Source organism: Rhincodon typus, chromosome 8 (genome assembly GCF_021869965.1).
Source record: "Rhincodon typus isolate 14 chromosome 8, sRhiTyp1.1, whole genome shotgun sequence".
NCBI lineage: Eukaryota > Metazoa > Chordata > Chondrichthyes > Orectolobiformes > Rhincodontidae > Rhincodon > Rhincodon typus.
Window position 1 is genome coordinate 33,238,844 of NC_063339.1, and position 21,975 is coordinate 33,260,818.

The 21,975-nt window shown below is 41.5% G+C and overlaps 2 protein-coding genes across 3 annotated transcripts in view; both read left to right on the forward strand.

Moving 5' to 3' along the window:
* Window positions 1-21,975, forward strand: part of dync1h1 (dynein, cytoplasmic 1, heavy chain 1) — a 136,575-nt gene that overhangs the window by 35,424 nt on the left and 79,176 nt on the right. The window lies entirely within an intron of this gene.
* LOC109936406 (WD repeat-containing protein 20) lies at window positions 9,948-18,671 on the forward strand. The gene is made up of 2 exons (XM_048599980.1): window positions 9,948-10,249; window positions 18,666-18,671. Exons 1-2 carry the CDS (start codon window positions 10,001-10,003, stop codon window positions 18,669-18,671), a joined length of 255 nt encoding a protein of 84 aa, XP_048455937.1. The 5' UTR covers window positions 9,948-10,000.

The following is a 21,975-nucleotide window of genomic DNA, read 5'->3' on the forward strand; positions in this document are numbered from 1 at the left end:
TAATTAAATGTCTTAAAAGTTCTTTTAAAAATACCCGGATAGCCATAATGGTGGTTTAAAATTTAAGTCAGTGATAAAATGCTACTAATCCTATTAGTCCCTTTCTACAATTGTAAAGTTTGTCAGCATTTTGAAACATGTGTGTTTGAAAATATATAAACCAGCTGCTGCTTTTCTACAGTCATCATCATAATAATGGGATATTATTTCACTCGCTCTGTCAAGAGAAAGAATCAGTTTCACCCTGAACCAATGTAGAGGATTTCTGTTGGACAGCTTGTTCTTAGCAAGCTTCCCTCCAATTCAACTTGTTCTCGGCAGACTTTGCTCAAACTCAGCTAGGTAAACAGGAACCTCTTCAAGCCAGTCATTGTTCAAAACTAGCCCCTGCAGGGTCTACTTCAAAGTAAGTTGTAATCACGATTCATGTGGTTTCTAATAAGTCATATTAAAAAAAAATCCAATGACCATGGTGAAACTGCTCCAGCTATGTCTGCAAAACTCAGGATAAAAAAAACTTTATCCCCCACAATCCTTTAAAATGTAAGCCCGCCAAGCAACATAATATGACTTATCTTTCTTTGTAAGATTTTGTTTCATAAGCCTATTATTAAACAGTACAATTCAAATTCTGTACATGACTAGAAGTCGTATTCTCCTGATGTATTGGTGGAATCAAATGGATTTTCTTCTGGATTTACATAACAGTAAGAGGCAGGGAAGTAAGAGGGGGGATTTTATCCTATCACCAACCTGCAAAATGCTGGACTTTCTGAAAGTGATGATGCATATTTAATATTACAAAACCACAATTGTTAAGGAGTAGAAGGAAGCCACGTGATCTACCATTCTGGATCTCCAAATGAGCATTTACCTACTGCCATTCCCATGCTATCTCACTATAACAGTGCACATTCTTCCTTTTTGGATAACAATGTAATTCAATTTTGAACGCTTCAATTGAATCTGACTGCACAACATTTCCAGCCATGCCCAGACCTTAAAAACTTGTTGTGTGAAAACATTTTTCTTTATAATCATTTTTGTTTCTTTTGTCAAAGATTTTAAATCTGTGCCCACATTCTTCACAAATGGGGAGTTTCTTCTTGTCTATTCTGCCCAGACCTCTCATGACCTCGAATATCAAATTTTTCAGACTTGTCTTCACCAAAGCTTCAACCTTTCCTATCTATTTTTGTAGCAGACATTCCTCACCCCTTGAATCACTCATGAATCTTTTCTGTAATCTCTCCAATGCCTTTGGTCTGTCTATTTATCCTATCCATGCCCCTCATGATTTTATAAGCCTGTCAAGCCTCCAACGCTCTAGGGAAAGTGGCCCCAGCCTATTCAGCCTCTCTCTGTAGCTCAAACCCTCTAACTCTGGCAACAACCTTGTAAATTTTTTCTGAACCCTTTGAAGTTTCACAACATCCTTCCTATAGCAGGGACACCAGAATTGCGCACAGTATTCCAAAAGTAGCCTAAACAATGTCCTGGACAGCCACAACATGACCTCCCAACTCCTATACCGATAAAGGCAAGCATACCAAACACCTTCTTCTCCATCCTATCTACCTGCAACTCCACTTTCAAGGAACTATGAACCTGCATTCCAAGGTCTTTGTTCAGCAACACTGGCAAAATACTGCCGCCTGAAGAAGGGTCGTACCAGGCTCAAAATGTTAACACTGTTTCTCTCTCTACAAGTGCTGCCAGACCTGCTGTGTTTCTCCTGTGTCCTGTTTGTTACCTTCAACTTTCTATTTCACCCTGAGGCTGACTTTCTGACTCTATAGCCATTGTACTAAGACTGTCTGCTTCTTATTCTTACTATCATCTACATCCCTACCCTAGCATATGTGCCTCTGAAAACACTCATCCTTACTTTTGTTACTGCCAGCTGTGATTACTCTCCATGCTGCTGCCTGGTCTCCCACAGAGTCTATAAAGTTCAGCTCACATTTACTGATTTACTGCCAGCATCCTAATTTGGACTGCCTTGTTCACTTATCATTCAAACTGACCTACTTTAGTTCCTCAGCCAGCAACACCTTGACTTTAAAATTTTTACTTGTGTTTTCAAGTCCATCTGTGATCTTGTACTGTGCCCTGTCCGTCTCTGTAATAGCCTGCCGCCCTGTCAGAATGCTGGCTCTTCCATTTCTGACCTTGTGATTTTTAATCACTCCACCAATGCCAGGAGCATCTTCAACTACCTAGACATTAATCTCTGGATTAAACTCTGCTACCACTATCTTGTTCCTTTTCTTTAAAACCAATTACATTGAACGATTGCCCTAATATTGTTTTATGTAACTCAGTGCAAAATTTTAAAGCTCTGGTAAATGGAGTATTTATTCCAATAAAAGCAAAATGAAAACAATTTCTTGTTGCAAAAGGAGGGTCACAGAAATTAGAATGAGGGCCAATGTAATTCAAGTACATACACAGATGATCATCCACTCTATCCAAGACCAATACATTAGAATCAAAAGGTTAGTGTGCCTGTACAATGGGCTTCCTTCAAAAGGAGAGAATATGCAGGCACAGTCAAGCTATAATCCTACAATAACAATCCTGGGGGTTACCATTGAGAACTGAACTGAACTGGCCATATAATACTGTGGCTACAAGAGCAAATCAAAGACTAGGAATGCTGTAGTGAGTAACTGCTATGATCCCAGCTGACGTTAATATTGGACAAAATCAGATCACAGGCTGAAACCTGGCTTGATAGATCATATTTTGATTAGTATTGATTTTGACAAAATGGTCTCTCACTGAAACACAAGTATGGAAAGCTACAGATTTTGTAAAGCAGAAGTTTATTAACAAAATACATGAAGATAAAATAGAAGAAATTAAACAATTACAATACAAATTCAAAGATATTTTAGACACACAGCAAAAGTATAATCCCATTAATCCAAAAATACTCCTTTATAAATTGAAAAGAAAAAGAAAGCTTTGTGTAGTATCCAAAGCACCCCCTGATACAGTATCCAAAAACACACCTTGTACAGTACCTAAAGACACCACTTGTATAATATTCATACCACAGTCCCTGACTCTTAAAAACTTGGCAGGTTTAAGTCAATTACTACAATATATAGACTACAACTGCAGACACCACCTTCTGGAGCTATAATACACCTAAAAGGTTAAATATATTCAGCTTTAAGCAGCCTCTTCAAGGTTTTATCCCAACATTTCTGGACTAGGACTAACACTAACTCTTCACTCCAACTAAACTAGTTAAGTATATCCTTCCCTTCTCAAGACCACTGGCCTATACAGCAATCTTCATCCAGGACTTCACAATGCTGCTTAAAACTCAAAGTAGAGCTTTAAAACAAAACTCATTCATTAAACTATGGTTGTTTCCCTTAAGCTTAAGAAAAAAAAAAAACAAGTTCCTGAAAAACCTTGAAGCCCCACTTTTTATTTGCAGGGTTGGCAAACAAAAATCTCAGTCGTGCACAACACCCATTAATTCTAAAGCTAGGCCTCAAAAGTATTTAAAAAGCAAGCATCACGGCTACAATAATATTTACAAGCTAAATATTAACTTCATACAAAGAAAATCTACATTACTAATTCAAAAACCAAAAACACACATCTAACGTAAATAATATTAAAAAAGTACATTTATAAAGTCACACACTTTACATCACAGAATTGACCTCCTGACTCATGAAAGTCTTATAAAAGGATGTAATTGAATTGAAGGCAGATCAGAGAAGGTTAAGTTTACAAGAATGAGAGCAGGTCTAATTGTCAATCCTCTTTATCATCTTATATACCTCAAAGTAGACATAGAGCAGGCTTTTCCCCTTCAGCGTCAATCTAGAATAAAGTGTCATTGTTTTAAAACTGCCACGTGTTAGCATAAAACGGATTTGAGGAAGAATTACTTCTCTCAAAAGGGTCGTGAATTTGTGGAATTCACTACCCTAAAATAGGGTGGATGCTGGGGCAAAGTTAAAGAGTTATGAGGGCAGGACAGGAAAGTGCAGTTGAGGCCAAGATGAGATCAGCTGTGACTGTATTAAATGATGCAGCAGACTTAAGCAGCTGAATTGCCTATCCCTGTTCCTAGTTTTTATGTTCCAGTATCTACAAGGCACAAATCAAGAACGTGATGGAATACTTTCCACTTGCCTTAATTAGTCAATCTTTAACATTCGCACTGTAGCAGCAGTATTTACCAAAAAAATACACTGCAGAAGCTCACTAAAGTTTCTTTTTGAAAGTACATTCTAAATCCATGATTTCTACCACTTGGAAGGATAAGGGCAAGGAGAGGTGGTAGTGTTGTGTAATGTCACTGGACTAGTAATCCTGAGCCCCAGACTAAATATTCTGATGACATGGGTTCAAATTGTTGATTGTTGTAAAAACTCACAATGTCCTTTTTGGAAGGAAACCTTTATTTCCCCCCTTACCTGGTATGGCTTACACAGCAAGATGGTCGACTCTTATCTGCCTTCTAAAATGGCCTAGCAAGACTCAAAATTGCTACAAAATCTAATAAGAGAAATCCTCCTGGACACCACCCCAAGGCCTCCTACCCTCCCTCGACCTCTTCATCTCCAACTGCCATCGAGACATCAATCGCCTCAACCTCTCCACCCCTCTCACCCACTCCAACCTCTCCCCAGAAGAACGTGCAGCCCTCCGCTCCAATCCCAAACTCACCATAAAACCCGCAGACAAGGGAGGTGCAGTTGTAGTATAGCGCACTGACCTCTACATCGCTGAGGCCAGGCGCCAACTGTCCGACACCTACCGCCCTCTTGATCATGACCCCACCCCCGAGCACCAAACCATCATCTCCCAAACTATCCACAACCTCATCACCTCAGGTGACCTCCCACCCACGGCCTCCAACCTCATCGTTCCCCAACCCCACACTGCCCGCTTCTATCTCCTTCCCAAAATCCACAAACCTGACTGCCCTGGTTGACCCATTGTCTCCGCCTGCTCCTGCCCCACCGAACTTATCTCCACCTATCTCGACTCCATTTTCTCCCCCTTGGTCCAGGAACTCCCTACCTACGTCTGTGACACCACCCACACCCTCCACCTCCTCCAGAACTTCTAATTCCCCGGTCCCCAGCACCTCATCTTTACCATGGACATCCAGTCCCTATACACCTGCATTCCCCAGACAGATGGCCTAAAGGCCCTCCGCTTCTTCCTGTCCCGCAGGCCCGACCAGTCCCCCTCCATTGACACCCTCAGCCGCTTAGCCGAACTTGTCCTCACCCTCAACAACTTCTCTTTCAATTCCTCCCACTTCCTACAGACATAGGGGGTGGCCATGGGTACCCGCATGGGCCCGAGCTATGCCTGCCTCTTTGTAGGTTACGCGGAACAATCCCTCTTCCGTACCTACACTGGCCCTAAACCCCACCTCTTCCTCCGTTACACTGATGACTGTATCCGCGCCGCCTCGTGCTCCCACGAGGAATAGTTCATCCACTTCACCAACACCTTCCACCCTAACCTTAAGTTCACCTGGACCATCTCTAATACCTCTCTCTCCTTCCTGGACCTCTCTGTCTCCATCTCTGGCAACCACCTAGAAACCGATATCCATTTCAAGGCCACCGACTCCCACAGCTACCTAGAATACACCTCCTCCCACCCACCTTCCTGCAAAAATGCCATCCCCTATTCCCAATTCCTTCGCCTCTGCCGCATCTGCTCCCAGGATGAGGCATTCCACTCCTGTACATCTCAGATGTCCTCGTTTTTCAAGGCCCGCAACTTCCCCCTCCCCTGAGTGGTCGAGAATGCCCTCGACCGTGTCTCCTGCATTTCCCGCAACTCATCCCTCACACCCCGTCCCCGCAATAATAACCAAAACAGAATCCCCCCTCGTCCTCACGTACCACCCCACCAACCTCCGGATCCAACGCATCATCCTCTGACACTTCCACCATCTGCAATCCGACCCCACCACCAAAGGCACTTTTCCCTCCCCACCCTTATCTGCTTTCAGGAGGGACCACTCTCTCCGTGACTCCTTTGTCCGCTCCACACTCCCCTCCAGCCCCACCACACCTGGCACTTTTCCCTGCAACCGCAGGAAGTGCTATACCTGCCTCTACACCTCCCCCCTCACCCCCATCCCAGGCCCCAAGAAGACTTTCCACATCAAGCAGATGTTCACCTGCACATCTGCTAATGTGGTATACTGCATCTGCTGTTCCCGTTGTGGCCTTCTCTACATCGGGGAAACCAAGCGGAGGCTTGGGGACGGCTTTGCAGAACACCTACGCTCGGTTCACACTAAACAACTGCACCTCCCAGTCGCGAACCATTTCAACTCCCCCTCCCATTCCTCAGACAACATGTCCATCCTGGGCCTCCTGCAGTCCACAACGATGCTACCCGAAGGTTGCAGGAACAGCAACTCATATTCCACTTGGGAACCCTGCAGCCCAATGGTATCAATGTGGACCACTGGGTGTTGACCTAGGCACCAGAAAACCCCTCTCTGTTAATCCTACAAAGCCCTTCTTTCTAACATTGAGGAGCTTCCCCTAAAATAAGAGAGCTGTCTCACAGACTAGATGATGTAGTCATAGCTTACCAACAACATCTAAGACATGACCATCACAATTCCTGAACATGTCCTGTGGCAGTACAGTCAGGAGGGAATTGCCCTGGGAATCAACAACTCTGGACTCCATGAGGTCTCATGGCATCAGGTCAAATATGAGGAGGAAAACCTGCTCCTGATTAACACTTTGTACTCCTTCATGCTCAACACCACTTGGAGGAAACACTGAAGGTGGCAAGGGCACAGAATGCACTACATGTGGATGACTTCAATGTCATTCACCAAGAGTAGCTTGGTAACACCAAGCTGACAAATTTTGCTGAGTCATAAAAAAAAACATATGTTGGGCTAGCAGCAAGTGGTGAAGGGACCAACTAGAGGGAAGATCTGTACATCTTTTCAACCAGCTCTCTTTGCTCCTCTACCCCAATGTCCTAATAGAAGGAAACATTCTTACCTCCCCTTACTTGATCTAATATGGCCTACATATTGTCTTTCAAAGTTCTTCCTATCAAAATGCCTCACCTTACACTTTTCTGCATTAAAACTCATTTGCCATCTACTTGAAGTGAGTTTACAATTTTAAGAACATCACTCTTTGAGAAAATAAGCAGCTGAAATATTAACCACCAACAAAAACAGTTGCAGCTGTGGATACCTCCACTGGAGAACATGCCAAGGCTCTCCCAGCAGAACTAGCCTATGTCAATGGGAATCGTGTTGATTTTTTTCTTTGCTTGCTATAGCAATCCTATCAGACCAGTTACCATTGCCAAAGAAATACATGTTAAATCCTACAGAGTTAAGGACTGCATTAAATGAATTAGTGGAATTAATGTCAGAATGATGCAAGTCTTACTACAAAGGAAATGCACATAAGGTAATTGAAAATGAGTATTATTTGCAATCAAAAATCTTCACTTTTGAGCCAGCACATACGTATCAACGTCATATCATCAGAAGAGTTGGAGATCGATAACCTTAACTGGTCCAATATCAAACAGCTATTGAAACATTGGTCTGTGAACAAACCTTCACTGCCATTCAGTCAAGGCACGATTGGAAGAGGACATAATTAGGCTTCCCAGATTGGTTGTGGAGCTCAAACCAGAAGAAATATTCAAGTGAGAGCACTTACATTAGCATAAAAGAGCTGTTTAACATTGACAACATAGAGGAAGTCATAAACTTCACAGGACAGGTGGAAATGTTCAATCCTCGAGTTTCTAAAACAGAAGTTATTGACAATGACAGATGGTGCTGAGGGAGCAGCAATTTTTCAGTAGCATGACTGTGCATTTGAAAAGTCTCTTTGCCAGTCAAACAATAACAATGAATGACTGAAGATGCCTAGCCTGAACAACAAAATGAGGGAGATATACTACATATGACTTCATAGGAGCTAAACTAACATCCACACTTCAAGGTATGATCAAGATGAAGAAAATGCCTGACCTAAGCATCTAGGATACTGAAATAAATAACTACCTCTTCCAAATAGAAGCTTACCTGGAATTCAGGATACTAAAAGGAAGAAAGTAATATTTCAACAGAGCAGCTTCCAGGAAGGAAATTTCAAAGACCAAGTATCCTCCAGATAAAGTAATGGAGGAACAAAGTCTGCGATGAACAGTGTTCTCTACGAAAGATATCTGAGATTAAAGATCCTTCAGCAGTGGGAAGATAGTGACATAGTGGTAATTTCACTGTACTAATAATCCATAATACCATCTCTGTGGGCAGGAATTCAAATCCTACCATGGCAGCTGACAAAATTTGATTTCAACAAATATTTTGAATTTAAAGAATTAAAACCTAATGGTAAGCATGTAACCACTGTCAATTACTACAAAAACATATTTAGTTAACTAAACTAATGCCCTTTGGGGAAGAAGTCTGCCATCATTACTTCTTGTAGTCTACGTGTGACTCTGGTTCCACTGCAACATAGTTGATTCTTAACTGTCCCCTCAGCAATTAGGTTTGGGCAATAAACATTGGTTCAGCCAGTGGCACTCACATTCCACAAAGAACTTAAGATTCACAGATCACAAGTCCTCAAACAAGAGCTCTAATATTTTTCCAGGTTCAAACTCTGAGAAAAGTATGAAACATCAGAGACTTGTGGGGAGATGGCATAATGCTAAACATAATGTAGTTATTCACGTATTTCTAATATAGGCTAACTATAAGGTAACAAAAGTTTGGGGGAAGATATACAAGCTCAGGATTCTGAAGGAGCTAATGCTTATTACATTAACTCCACCCATTCTAATGTCAAACACAACTCAAATGGTAGCAGAGATAACAAGGTGTAGAGCTGGATGAACACAGCAGGCCAAGCAGCATCATAGGAGCAGGAAGGCTGACGTTTCGGGCCTAGATCCTTCTTCAGAAATCTGATGAAGGGTCTAGGCCCGAAAAGTCAGCCTTCCTGCTCCTATGATGCTGCTTGGCCTGCTGTGTTCATCCAGCTCTACACCTTGTTATCTCGGATTCTCCAGCATCTGCAGTTCCTACTATCTCAAATGGTAGCAGATGTTTCCTTACTAGCTCTCTAAGATTCAACTAATTATGCCTGATCAAATGCAGTTACACTTACTGCTATCATAAACCATCTTCTTATCGAAGAAAAGTACTCCTTCTGTATATACTCTACAGTGGTGTATCCTCTACCACTAATCACGAGATTCGCCGTTCAAAATAGAAACAAAGGAGGATTGTTGGCAATAAACTACCTATACATCGGTAGAGGTGACGAGTATTTGTCGTCAATCTGGAAAATATAACACCTAACATCACTGCGGGTGTACCTACACAACACAGATTGCAATAGATCAAGAAGGCAACTCATCTAAAGGGCAATTCGGGATGGACAACAAATACTAACCTCCAGTGCTACCCACTTCCGTCAAACCAAAAAAAGGTGTCATACGTGAAAATAGCAAACGGGATCTTCACCTAATTCACCAGCTCGAAAATGCTTAATCATCACAACTTCCCATCCGGAGGGCGGCATTAAAGAGGTGAGGTGCAGAGCTCCCTCATCAATGTATTGCAGAATCAATATTAACCATTCTTCTTACTAACATACATTCAATTACTGATGGTGAAGAAACAGTGCTCTCACGAAACCAAACGAATGTCTGAGACTTATTGGAAATAGAGAAACAAATAAGAAATACGATCTCAACTCAACCCCACCTAAAACAAAAACTACCACAATCGTTTCGAAACAACACCTTCAACTTTAGCTTTCCGCGATATCACTCTCCATTTTTACCTCAGCCCGCCAGCGTCACGGCACGGCGCACGTCACGTTACGTCTCGCGCGTGATAGACGTCATCGCGCAGGGGAAAGCCAGCAGTTGACGCAGGCGTCCTGAATAACATCCGGGCTTGGTAGGATGAATCCTAAATTACAACATGGCGACCGAGGGAGGAGGGAAGGAGATGAACGAAATCAAAACTCAGTTTACTACCAGGGAAGGTGTTTATAAAGTGTTAACCCACTCCGAATACAGCCGGCCGAACAGGGTGCCTTTTAATTCTCAAGGATCCAATCCAGTCAAGGTGTCATTCGTAAATGTGAACGACCAGTCCGGCAATGGGGATAGAATCTGCTTTAATGTGGGCCGGGAGTTGTACTTTTACATTTACAAAGGCGTAAGGAAGGTAAACATCAGGTTGTTTTGCCTTTTTTGGGGGCTGGTGGTGGTGATAAGGAAAGCAAACGGAGAGCCTAGGCCTTTTAAAACAGTACAATTTACACATCGGTCTGCTGTATCTAGTTGCCGATCAGTTGTTATTGCGGGTTTTGAGGGTGGGAACTCACCCGTTGGCTCTCTTGTCACCTCTACCCCAGCCTTCAAGCAATTATGCAAGTCGCGTTCAGTTTGCAAGCACGTTAGGATAAGTACAATGGATTTATAAATGAGGATTTATAAGGGATTGGAATCTTTACAGTGAAGATAGTTCATTTTGCGTACTCACTTTTACGAATATTACATTTCGTCAAGCATTTTGGTACCAACGCATGAAGATAACTATTAAAAACTGTTCGTGTAATTTAGCTTAATATTTTCGAATATTTTGAAGGATTGCAGTTTTTTTCTTAAAAATAATGGGATTAAAATTCAAAACGTCCTGTGATTTCTTTTATTTTGAAACTTTATCGAAATAAAATATTACTAACTTAAGATTTTTTAAAATGCAGCTCTTGAAGATATTTTTGGGGGAGTGGTCAGGAAGGTTAGTAGATGTGACTGGCAGATCTGTCTGTCTTAAGGCATGACCCCTTTTTTAAAGGGTATCAGTATGATTCCTGTGGTTTTCCAAAGGTGGTCTGGCCTCATGAGACTCAGATCTTTATAGATATTGCAGTTATTTGCTTGATGCATAGGGTTGTGCAACACCAGTGATGCACCATGTACTTTTGCTAATTTATAGGGTTCAAATGCTCTAGTCTAAGGTCCATCTGCAGCTGTTTGTTTTTTTGATTAATGATATGTATGCACAGAATATAATTAACATACCAGACAGTGAAATGAAGAAACAATTAGCCACTTCTTTACGTGCACCTCTTTTGTTTCAAAGTAAGATTTACTGATGTAAACAAATGGGCAAGGCAGGCACTAGCAATAAGAAGCACAGGGAAATTGGAGAGTGGGAAATAATGGGTATGGGGAGCCTTTCTTGAGGGAACAAATATTTGAACCAAGTTTGAAATTTTATTAATTTTTCTTATGCATGTTGGAGAAAACAACCCAGAGGAAAAAAATTACATTACTGTGTTACTTAATATCAAAAATAATGAGAAAGGTTGAAACACTTCATCGTTTAGACTGAACACAACATCCTTGCAGGAGGGCAGCTCACTTAGCTACATCCAGAAAGTTCAGGTGCAGACTTACAAAGCTGAGGTGTAAGAATTGCCCCCACACCTCACCTCCACTTCAGTGAACAGTGGAGTTGAGTCAGCATGAACTAAAGGGAAGCTCCATTTCTTCAAATTCCTCTGTAGATTAGTTTGGAGGCTTGGACTTAGAATAGTGATAAGTTTCTTTGCATGTCGGGCACCTTGTTAACTAAATGAAAGCTGCTAAAAAATGGGCAAGAATAATCTTGGGTAACAGATTTCCTCCCACGTTGTTTGAAAGCACTCCTGTCTGCTTATCCAAAACCTAGTGAACAAGCTTTTTTTTTAAATTTAAAACCCATTCTGTAAGATTGCTACTAAATTATTTAACTAATTCTGATTACAAAGCAAAATGACTGTTGCAGAACTACCGACTGAATCAGAAAGTTGTGGGTTAAAATGGCTTCTTAGAACTTGAACACTTATTTAAGAACAAAGAAAATTACAGCACAGGAACAGGCCCTTCTGCCCTCCAAGCCTGCACCGACATGCTGCCTGTCACAACTAAAACCCCCTACCCTTCTGGGGACTGTGCCCCTCTACTCCCATTTATTCATGTATTTGTCAAGACGCCCTTTAAAAGTCACTATTGTATTTGCCTCCACTACCAATCCCAGTCGCAAGTTCCAGGCACCCACCACCCTCTGTGTTTTAAAAAAAAAAAAATGCCTCATACATCACCTTTAAACCTTGCTCCTTGCACCCTAAACCTAAGGTCCCTAGTAACTGATTCTTCCAACCTGGGAAAAAGCTTCTGACTGTCCACGCCCTTTGTAATCTTGTAGACTTCTGTCAGGTCACTCCTCAACCTCCATCGTTCCAGTGAGAACAACCCAAGTTTCTCCAACCTCTCCTCACAGCTAATGCCCTCCATACCAGGCAATATCCTGGTATATCTTTTCTGTAACCTCTCCAAATCCACCACGTCCTTCTGGTAGTGTGACGACCAGAATTGAACACAGTATTCCAAATACAGACGAACTAAGGTTCTATAAATGTTCTTTAAACTCAGTGCCCTGACCGATGAATGCAAGCATGCCATATGCCTTGTTGACTACCTTCTCCACCTGCATTGCCACTTTCAGTGACCTGTGTACCTGTACACCCAGATCTCTCTGCCTATCAGTACTGTTAAAGGTTCTGCCATTTACAGTATATTTTCCATCTGAATTAGACCTTCTAAAATTAAGTTAACATTTTAATAAAATACTGAGGGAGAAGTGCTATCTTTAGGATGAAACATTAAATTGTGGCTCAGTTTTACCGGGCCAGTAGTTTAGCTGGATATTAGTTTTCAATGGCGCTACTCAGAGAGCAGGGAATCCGTCAGGTGTCTGACAGACACCCCTCCCTCAGGCAGCACCATCACAAACAGTAACTAGCATTCGTCCTATTGCAGTTTGTGGGAGCTTGCTATGTGTAAATTGGCTGTCTAAAGTAATTGCCTAAAACTGCACTTCAAAGTAGCTTTGTCATTGTAAAGACCTTTAAGATTTCTGAGAAGCATAAGAAAAGTCTGTGCTGCTTTGGTAAAATATTCTCATACAGTAGCAAAAAAAACTGACTATTAATAGCCTTTGTGGTAATTGTAAATAATCTAATGTATCTTAGTTATACCGCACAGAAGTAGACCCTTCAGTCCAACTCCCCTATGCCACCCAGGTACCCTAAACTGATCTAGCTCTGTTTCCCAGCATTTGGCCCATATCCTTCCAAACCCGTCCTAATCATGTCCCCATCTAGATATCTTTTAAATATTGTAAATGTACCCCCTTCCACCATTTCCTCTGGCAGCTTGTTCCATACCTGCATCACCCTCTGTGTGAAAAGTTGTCCCTCCGGTTCCTTTTAACTTTTTCCTGCTCACCTTAAACCTATGCCGTCTAGTTTTGGACTCCCCCACCGTGGAGGGAAAAATGTGAAGCAAAGGTTTTTGAGATAATGTCAAGCTTTATTGTAAACATTTTTCTATTAAACATTTAGCTGAAGGTCCAAAGTTTAAGATATTAATGTTGGAAATACTTTCAGAAACTTGAAGAAATGTAATTTGACTGGTTTGGTTTTGTGGTTTCAGTAGAATATTGTTTTATACTTGTCTTAATCAAATTAATATTGAGAATATGTGCCAGACAGTGATCATATGCTGACAAGCAAGAATCTAACCATGTCCTCGTGACATTCAGTGGCATTACCATCGCTAAATCCCCTCTGTCCACACCCTGAGTATTACATTTGATCAGAAATTGGACTAGATCAACAATACAAAATAGAAGAGCAATCAGTGTCTTCAAATTATTTGCTACATAATTCTTTCTCATTCCTCAATGTCTGGCTCAAGCCAGGTCTATGATGGGTTACTCAGCACTTCCCTGGGTGAATGCAGTCCCAAAATGGTCAAGAACCAACCAGGATTAAATAGCCTGTTTGACACCCTGTCTACCACCTTTTCCACCATGGGTGCATTGTGGCAGCTGTGTTTACTGTCTGGAAGAGGCACTGCAGCAACTTGCTGAGGCACCTTCAGCAGCACTTACACTTATCTGCATTTTGCAATATAGAAGAATAACAGATGAATGGGAACATCACCACCTGCCAGTTTCCCTACAATTACATACCATCATGAATTTGAACTATATTGTAATCCTTTCACTGTAGTCAGGATCCTGGAACTGCTTCACAAATGGCATGAGTGTACTTACGCTAGCAGTTCAATGACTCGCCGTCATCATCTTGATGGCAATTAAGGATGCATAAATATTACTGACCTTGTGAATGAAAGAAAATACTGTAAGATTTAGAATGCAGTAGACACTTATCATGTAGCTAAATTTCTGTAAGATTATCTAAAATTGCCAAGTGCTTATCAGGTTTTTGTTTAATTTGGAAGTGTTTTTTTGCTGTATCAATGAACTTTTGTCAGAAGGTATTTTGATGTCACTAAAATATCTGTTTTTGAAAAGGATTCTTTCCAAAATTTGGGATATGTTCTTTAGTTTAGGATTTGGATGGATTACGTTCAAGATATGTTGGAAATGTCACTTAGAGGAAGGTACAATTTATTAAAACTTCTGGCCTGCAGATTTGCCTTATGCCTTCATAAGGAGAGGTATTTGGTTAGAAATGCAATGGTTTAGACATTAGTCATCATCACTGCACTTAAGTTAAATGCAGTCTAGATTGATGAAATGATAATCTTACCTACTGCCTATTAAAAACTTTATGAAATGAATTTGGTGATCTTGAGCTAGATCTTCCTAAACATGTACTTGCTTGTATTACAGAACTGCCTTCTAATTAGCAATCTTATTAATGACTTATTAATATGTAAATTTAGATTATTTGTGGGGATATGTTACAGCTGAATGTGAATTTGCTTTTGTCTGTATCTATGCATGTCTGACTTTCAGCAGGGATTACAGAATTCTAATCAAGAGTGGGGGCACTTGCCATTTCCTGCACCCCCCACCCAGATGCAGTGAGGCCAGGTAAATGAGCCTGGAAGCAGAGAGAACTTTGAGCAATACAGTGTATATCAGTATGATTCTTCAATTATATTACTTAACACAAGCTTTTTTTTAAAAAAAAAAAAGTCTGGCACATAATTTTCTGTCATTGCCACTCTTCTTGCATTGTTAGAATTAATCTCTGCCATCGCCCATAATTTTGTGATTTGAACCCTATGAGATCATGCAATAGCAGTACTGGAAAGCCCATGAATTTTGTTTGGTAGGAAAGAGGGCTTGGATCAGCTGTATTTGTTGGGTTATCTGTTTTGAGTATCTTTAGTATCATACATAAGTGAGAGAAGTTGCAATTGTTTGGCTTTTTTCTAAATTTGCTTATGCATGACTGTAGGTCTCCTGAGATTTCAGTTTTTTCCTCTACAGTTATAAAAATAACTGAGCATTTATATGGCACCTGTCATGACCATTGAATTATTTTACAGCCAATGAAGTACTTCTGACTTGTAATCACCGTGAAATATAGAAAACGCTGTAACAATATCCCAGAAACAGCAATGTGATAATGACCGCATGATCTGCCAGGAAGGGAGTGGGGCTTATAAGAATGGGAAAAGGGATGTATGATTGAATTAGGCAGGAGCTGGAATGCCAATTTCTCAACATTGGGTTGAGATGCAGGGATGAAGTCAGCATTGTGATTATGGCATATTGGGCCTCAAGTTGGTGTGTTGTCAGTTCTCAATTATCATATTTGCCTGATTTCAATACTCATTGTGTTAACACTTCTTGTAATTATGTTCTACCCTCAAGATAAAGATGGGGAACTTGTGGCACCTGGTTTACGTTTACTTTAAAGATGGCATGCAACAGTCAGCTTTGTGTAGATCTCTCTCACATCAGCAGCTTTCCTTGTTGAACTCCAGCGTACAAAGGAGAGGATCAGGAAAATGGGAGCTTTCATGTGGGTATGAGGCTGGCAAGGGTTAATCAGTGGTGAGGGGGAGATTTACATGGAAGTATGGTTTTGGAGTCAGAGTGGAATTGAAGAGAGGAAAGATGATGGGTTGGTGGACTGGAAGAGGTGGCAATTTGGATATGTTTGGGTCTGGTCAGAACTGTCAGTTCAGTTTTTTTTCTTAAAAGAAAAGAGTGACCTAAAAGGCAGTGTCCCCACTGACCATCTCTGGTTGTTGGCTGGCGAACTTTTTTTAGGGCTTTTGAGCTTATTTATTACATCTTAGATATCCTATTGAGGGAGATCACAGACAATTTTCTCCACAATGCACAGAAGGAAGACCCAACTGAGCCTTTGGTTCACTGTGTCTCTCAGTAATGAGTACAACATTGAACACGAAAATGAACTTCAATAGAGAGTGATCACAAATACTCATTGGAAAGACATTTCTTTATGGTAACTCCCTTGTAACATCAACCTATAACAACCACGAGGTGTGCCAGTATACTTAACTCTGACTAAGCCAGCCAATGATGATGCACACATGAGTAAAGTGAAATCAATACAATGTGAAATATTTACAAGCAGAAAACTAAATTAGAGAAATGTTCTTGCCACCTTTCATGTCCTCTGAGTCTTGTGTTAAATGGCATTGGAGTTAGGCAGGAAAATTGACCGTATGAGAAGTATCCCCTGTTTGTTTATGTAGCTCTTACAGACACCCCCCCCGTGCCTGCTGTATTATCAGCTGATGCTGGGTTTGGCAACTACAAAAGTTATAAAGCATTTATCATGCATGTCACCAGCGTTTTACATTTTACTTGTAATCTTTTGGGAATCACTAAAAAGAAAAAGAACAGAAGTGATACGCACTTTCACGAAGAGTGATATCCCATGGTTAAAATAGCATCTTCTGTTTATGAGATGCTGATTTGAGGGATAAATAATGTCAGAATACTGGGAATAATTCCCAATTTCTTTGAAATAATGCTGTGAGATATCTTATGTCGAACTGAAGGGACAGTCAAGACCTCATTTTAATGTCTCATCACATGCTGGCACACTCTCAATGCTTCACTTCCTCATACCTCAATCAGTGGTATTTGTGTTCCCTGATATTTGGGCACAAGTCCTGGAGTGGAACTTGTATTTACAAGCTCCTAACTTGGACAGAATAACTCCCCTGAACCCTGATTGATGTAATGCATTTACATTATGCAGTTGAAATGCACGAGTGCCCATTACAGTTTTCCAAAGTTCCAATGAAATAGATGTGACTTTCCCATCATTAACTTGCATTGCAACCTTTGGATGGTGTCCTATCTATTAGTCATTTCTACAGAGGTAAGATTAACAGCCATTGACAGTGGGCCACATTTGACCAAGTGTGGCATCAGGGAGCCCTAACAAAATTGGAATCAAAGGGGGTTGGAGCAAACTTCCTCTGGTTGGAGTCATTCCTGGCGAGTAGGAAGCTGGTTGTGGTTTTTGGAGGTCAGATATCTTAGCTCCGGGATATTTCTGTAGGAGTTCCTCAGGGTACTGTCCTGGACCCAACCATCTTCAGCTGCTTAATCAATGACCTTCCCTCTGTCATAAAGTCAGAAGCGTGGATGTTTATTGCACAGTGTAAAGGGGCATTCGCGACTACTCAGATATTGAAGCAGCCTGTGTTCAAATGCAACAAAACTTGGATAATGTTCAGGCTTGGGCTGACAAGTGGCCAATAACATTCATGCCACACGTGCTGGTCAATCTAACCACCACATCTTGACGTTCAATGGCATGACCATCTCTGAATACCCCAGTATCAACGTCCTGGGGGTTACCATTGACCAGAAACTCAACTGGACTCTCCTTATAAATACAGTGGCTACAAGAGCAGGTCAGAGATTAGAAATAATGCAGCAAGTAACTTACCTCCTGATTCCCTAAAACCTGTGCACATCCACAAGGCACTAGTTGGGAGTGTGATGGAATACTTCCCACTTGCCTGGTTGAGTGCAGCTCCAACAACACTCAAGAAGCTTGACACTTTTGAGCACAAAGTGGCCTTTTTGAGTAGCATCATATCCACTCCCTTCACTGCTCAGTAGCAGCAGTGTGTATCATCCATAAGATGCTCTGCAGAAATTCACCAAAGATCCTTAGACAACACCTTTCAAACCCACAACCACATCCATTTAGAAAGGGAGCAGCTATATGGGAACAAGACCAGCTACAAGTTTCTCTCCAAGCCACTCACTGTTGACGTGGAATTATATAGCTGTTCCTTCACTGCCATTGGGTCAAAATCCTGGAATTCCCTCCTTAAAGGGCATTGTGGGTGTACCTACAGCACATGGACTGCAGCAGTTTAAGAAGGCAGCTCACCACCACCTTCTCAAGGGCAACTAGGGTTGAGCAATAAAGCTGGCCCAACCTGCAACATCCATGTTCCTCAAGAAAATTTTAAAAAGTCTTATAACTGCCTATGTGTTGTCAGACTATTTGTTCATAATTATGTGCTTTACCAGTTCATCAATAAGATGTCAAAGTCATTATAGATTAGAAATTCTGCCCCTGTATTCCCTCACCATTTGTCATACAGAATCAGACAGCTGTAATTTTGGGCACCCTTTTTGACCCTGAAGTAAATTCTCAATGCCACACCCAATCTATCACTGCTTACTTCAGCTCTGAAACATTGCTAGCCTTTTTGTATTCCTTGATCTCTGTCACTGAAACCTTAATATGTGCCTTTGTCATTTTCAGGTTTAATTACATCCTGACTAAACCCTGACACTCACCCCTCATAAAGTTAACCAAAGATGTTGCATATACTTTTTCCCTCACTAAACACTGCACACACATTAATTGCATCCTCCTATTAATTCCCAGAGTATTTAACTCAAAATCCTTGACCTTGTCTGTATTCCGTCTATGATCTTGCCCTATCCTATCTTCAAATTCCCAAATTCCTCTTTCTCTTTACTCTTCACTCCTCCGTTGATGGCTCAAAACCAACAACTGCTTCAGGCTTTTTCTCTGGCATTACCTCCTTAAACTTCTCCACATCTCTCTTAGTCTCTGCTGTAAATTTTCGCCAGGCTAGATTAACTGATCTTTGTGGACTTCTGAAGAAGTGATTGGTAGTTTGTCTCCTCTGTTCGAAAAAGCTGAGAAAAGATTGAACAAAACCTTGTGTGGTAGCATACATGTTCATATTAATGTAAAATATTTGGAATAATATATAATACAGACAGTTTACAAAGTGATTGCCGTACTTGATCTTTGTGTTTAAATAATGTTTGATTTGATTTATTATTGTCACGTGTACCTAGGTACAGTGAAAAGTTTTTTTGTTTTGCGTGCAGTGCAGGCAGAACTGTGGATGGTATCCTGATCAAATGACTAAGAATTTCTGGGCCTTATAAAAGCCTTTTAATATTTTCTGTCTCCAGAAATGAATTGAATAATAGAACCTAGACAGGTATTTTTTAGAGTGATTATGCACAGGCGGTTATTTGGGTCATTGAAACCTTGGCAGCATGCTGTGGAGCAATCATGTCACACCCACTGATGACCCCCACTTCCCTGCCTGTCTGTCTGTCGCGCTCGCGCTCACACATGTGCGTACATACATACATACACACACAGCTGTGGCCGTATGTAATAATGATTATACAGTGTATGTGCATGATTGGAATCAATCAAGATAGGTTTTAAATGGCAGTCTAAAAAGTGAGCACGAGGCAGTTGAATGGTATTTATGGAGCACGTGCTAATGCATTCGCACCTGTTTTGTGACAATGGTTCCAATCAAACCATAGCCCATTTATACGCACTATTCAGAACTTGATCAGGTGAGATCCTCGCCCACAGTATAATTATAAAATGGTTTGACTTTTTCTATCCCATGACAAAGTAAGAATAATACCAGCAGGGCCAACAATTTGTTGTCCGTCCCTGAAGGTGGTGGTGAATAGCCTTTTTGAACAGCTGCACTCAATTTTGTCCAGGAATACCACAGCGATGCTGGAAAAATAGTTTCAGGATTTTGATCTCACGATAGTGAAGAACAGTGATATAGCTCCAAATCAAGATGGTAGAACTTAAAGACCAAAAAAAGCAATCACGTGACTGGGAATGTACTGTAGGCTCCTGACAGTCTGAGAGATATCAAAAAGCAGACGTGGTCAAATTTCAGAGGAATGTAAAAGTAGTGGGTAGTGATAGTATGGGATTTCAACTTAGAATTAAAGAATTCCCTCAGTGCAGATGGAAGCCAATTAACCCATAGCGTCTTCATGGGCTGTCCAAAGAGCATCCCAACCAGACCTATTCCCCAGCCCCGTAACCCCGCATTTACCGTGGTTAATCCGTCTAGCCTGCACATCCCTGGGACAATTTAGCATGGCCAGTCCACCTAACCTGCATGCCTTTGGAATGTGGGAGGAAACTGGCGCACCAGACATTGGGAGAATGTGCAAACTCCACACAGTTGCCTGAGGTTAGAATTGAACACTAGTTTTCAATTCCTCAGAGGCCATGGGAGAAGTGCCAGAGGACTGGAAGACACACAATGTGGTACCACTATTCAAGATGAGAGCAAGGGATAAACCAGGAAACTGCAGAACCATCAGTCTAACCTCTGGTGGGGAAACTATTGGAAGCAATTCTGAAGGACCGAATTAATCTGTACTTGAAGATGTGGAGATTAATGAAGAGCGGTTAGAATAGTTTAAGGTGCGGTCATGTCTGACCAACTTGATTGAAAAATTCAAAGAGGTAACCAGGTGTGTAAATGAGGGCAATGCATGCAGTGTAAACCACTTGGATTTTAGCAAGGCTTTCAATAATGTCCCCGTGGGATCCAAGGAGACTTGGCAAACAGGATACAGCATTGGCTGAGTGGCAGGAAGCAGAGGGTGATGTTTGAGTGTTTTTGTGACTGGAAGCCTGTGTCCAGTAGGGTTCTACAGTGTTGGGGCCTTCGCTGTTTGTGATTCATAAAAATAGTTTAGACTTGAATGTAGGAAGTTGCTCAGTAAGTTCTTGGATGATATGAAAGTTGGTAGGGTAGTAAATAGTAACCCTATTGCAGGTTGGTCTTGGATTACAGGAAGATAAAGACAGGCCGACCATAGCAAATGGAATTCAATCCAGGTAAGGGTGAGGTGATGCATTTGAGCAGGACAAACAAAGACGAAGGAATACGCATGAATGATAGGGCCCTGGGAAGCACCAAAGATGGGAGGGACCTTGGTGTGCATGTCCACTGGTCCCTTAAGGTAATGGGACAGGTAGACAGGTGCTTAAGAAGGCAAGTGGATACTGGCCTTTATTAGTGGAGGCATAGAGTTGAGAGGTAATGTTGGAACTGTATAAAAGATTGCCTGGACCACAGCGTGCAGTTCTAGAAGCCAAGTTATACGATTGCACTGGAGAGGATGCAAGGGAAACTTACCAGGATGTTACCTGGGCTGGAGAGTTTAATTATAAAGAGAGATTGGATAGACTGGGGTTGTTTTCCTTGGAGCAGAGGAGGGACAGGATTGAGATAATTCAAATTTTAAGGGACAAAGAGAAGTGGATGGGAAGAAATATCTCCCCTTGGTAGTAGGGTCAATGACAAGTGGGCATGGATTTAAGGTTAGGGGGTGGGAGGTTAGAAAGGATGTGAGGGAAACATTTCTCACCCAGCAGATGGTGGGAATTGAGAACTCGCTGCCTGAAAGAGTGGTAGAGTTATTTAGATGTGCACTTGCGATATCAAGGGCATTTAAGGCAAGGGCCAAGTGTCGGTAAATGGAATTAGAATGTAAAGTGATTGTTTTTGACCAGTACAAAGGGCCTTTTTTCTGTATTTGTAGGCTTTCTTTTGACTGTGTAGCTTGAAGGGGAACTGTCAAGCGATGATGCTGCAATGAAGTAGCTTTGCTGAATTACAGTGATCTTGTAGATGAGTGGAAAGGGTGAATGATGAAGGTGGAGAATAGGGTGCCAACTAAGCAAACTACTCTGTCCTAGATTGTGAGACAACAAGGTGCAGGGCTGGATGAACACAGCAGGCCAAGCAGCA

Coding starts and splice junctions, on each gene's coding strand:
- LOC109936406 (XM_048599980.1), top strand. CDS start 10,001: ATGGCGACCGAGGGAGGAGGGAAGGAGATGAACGAAATCAAAACTCAG.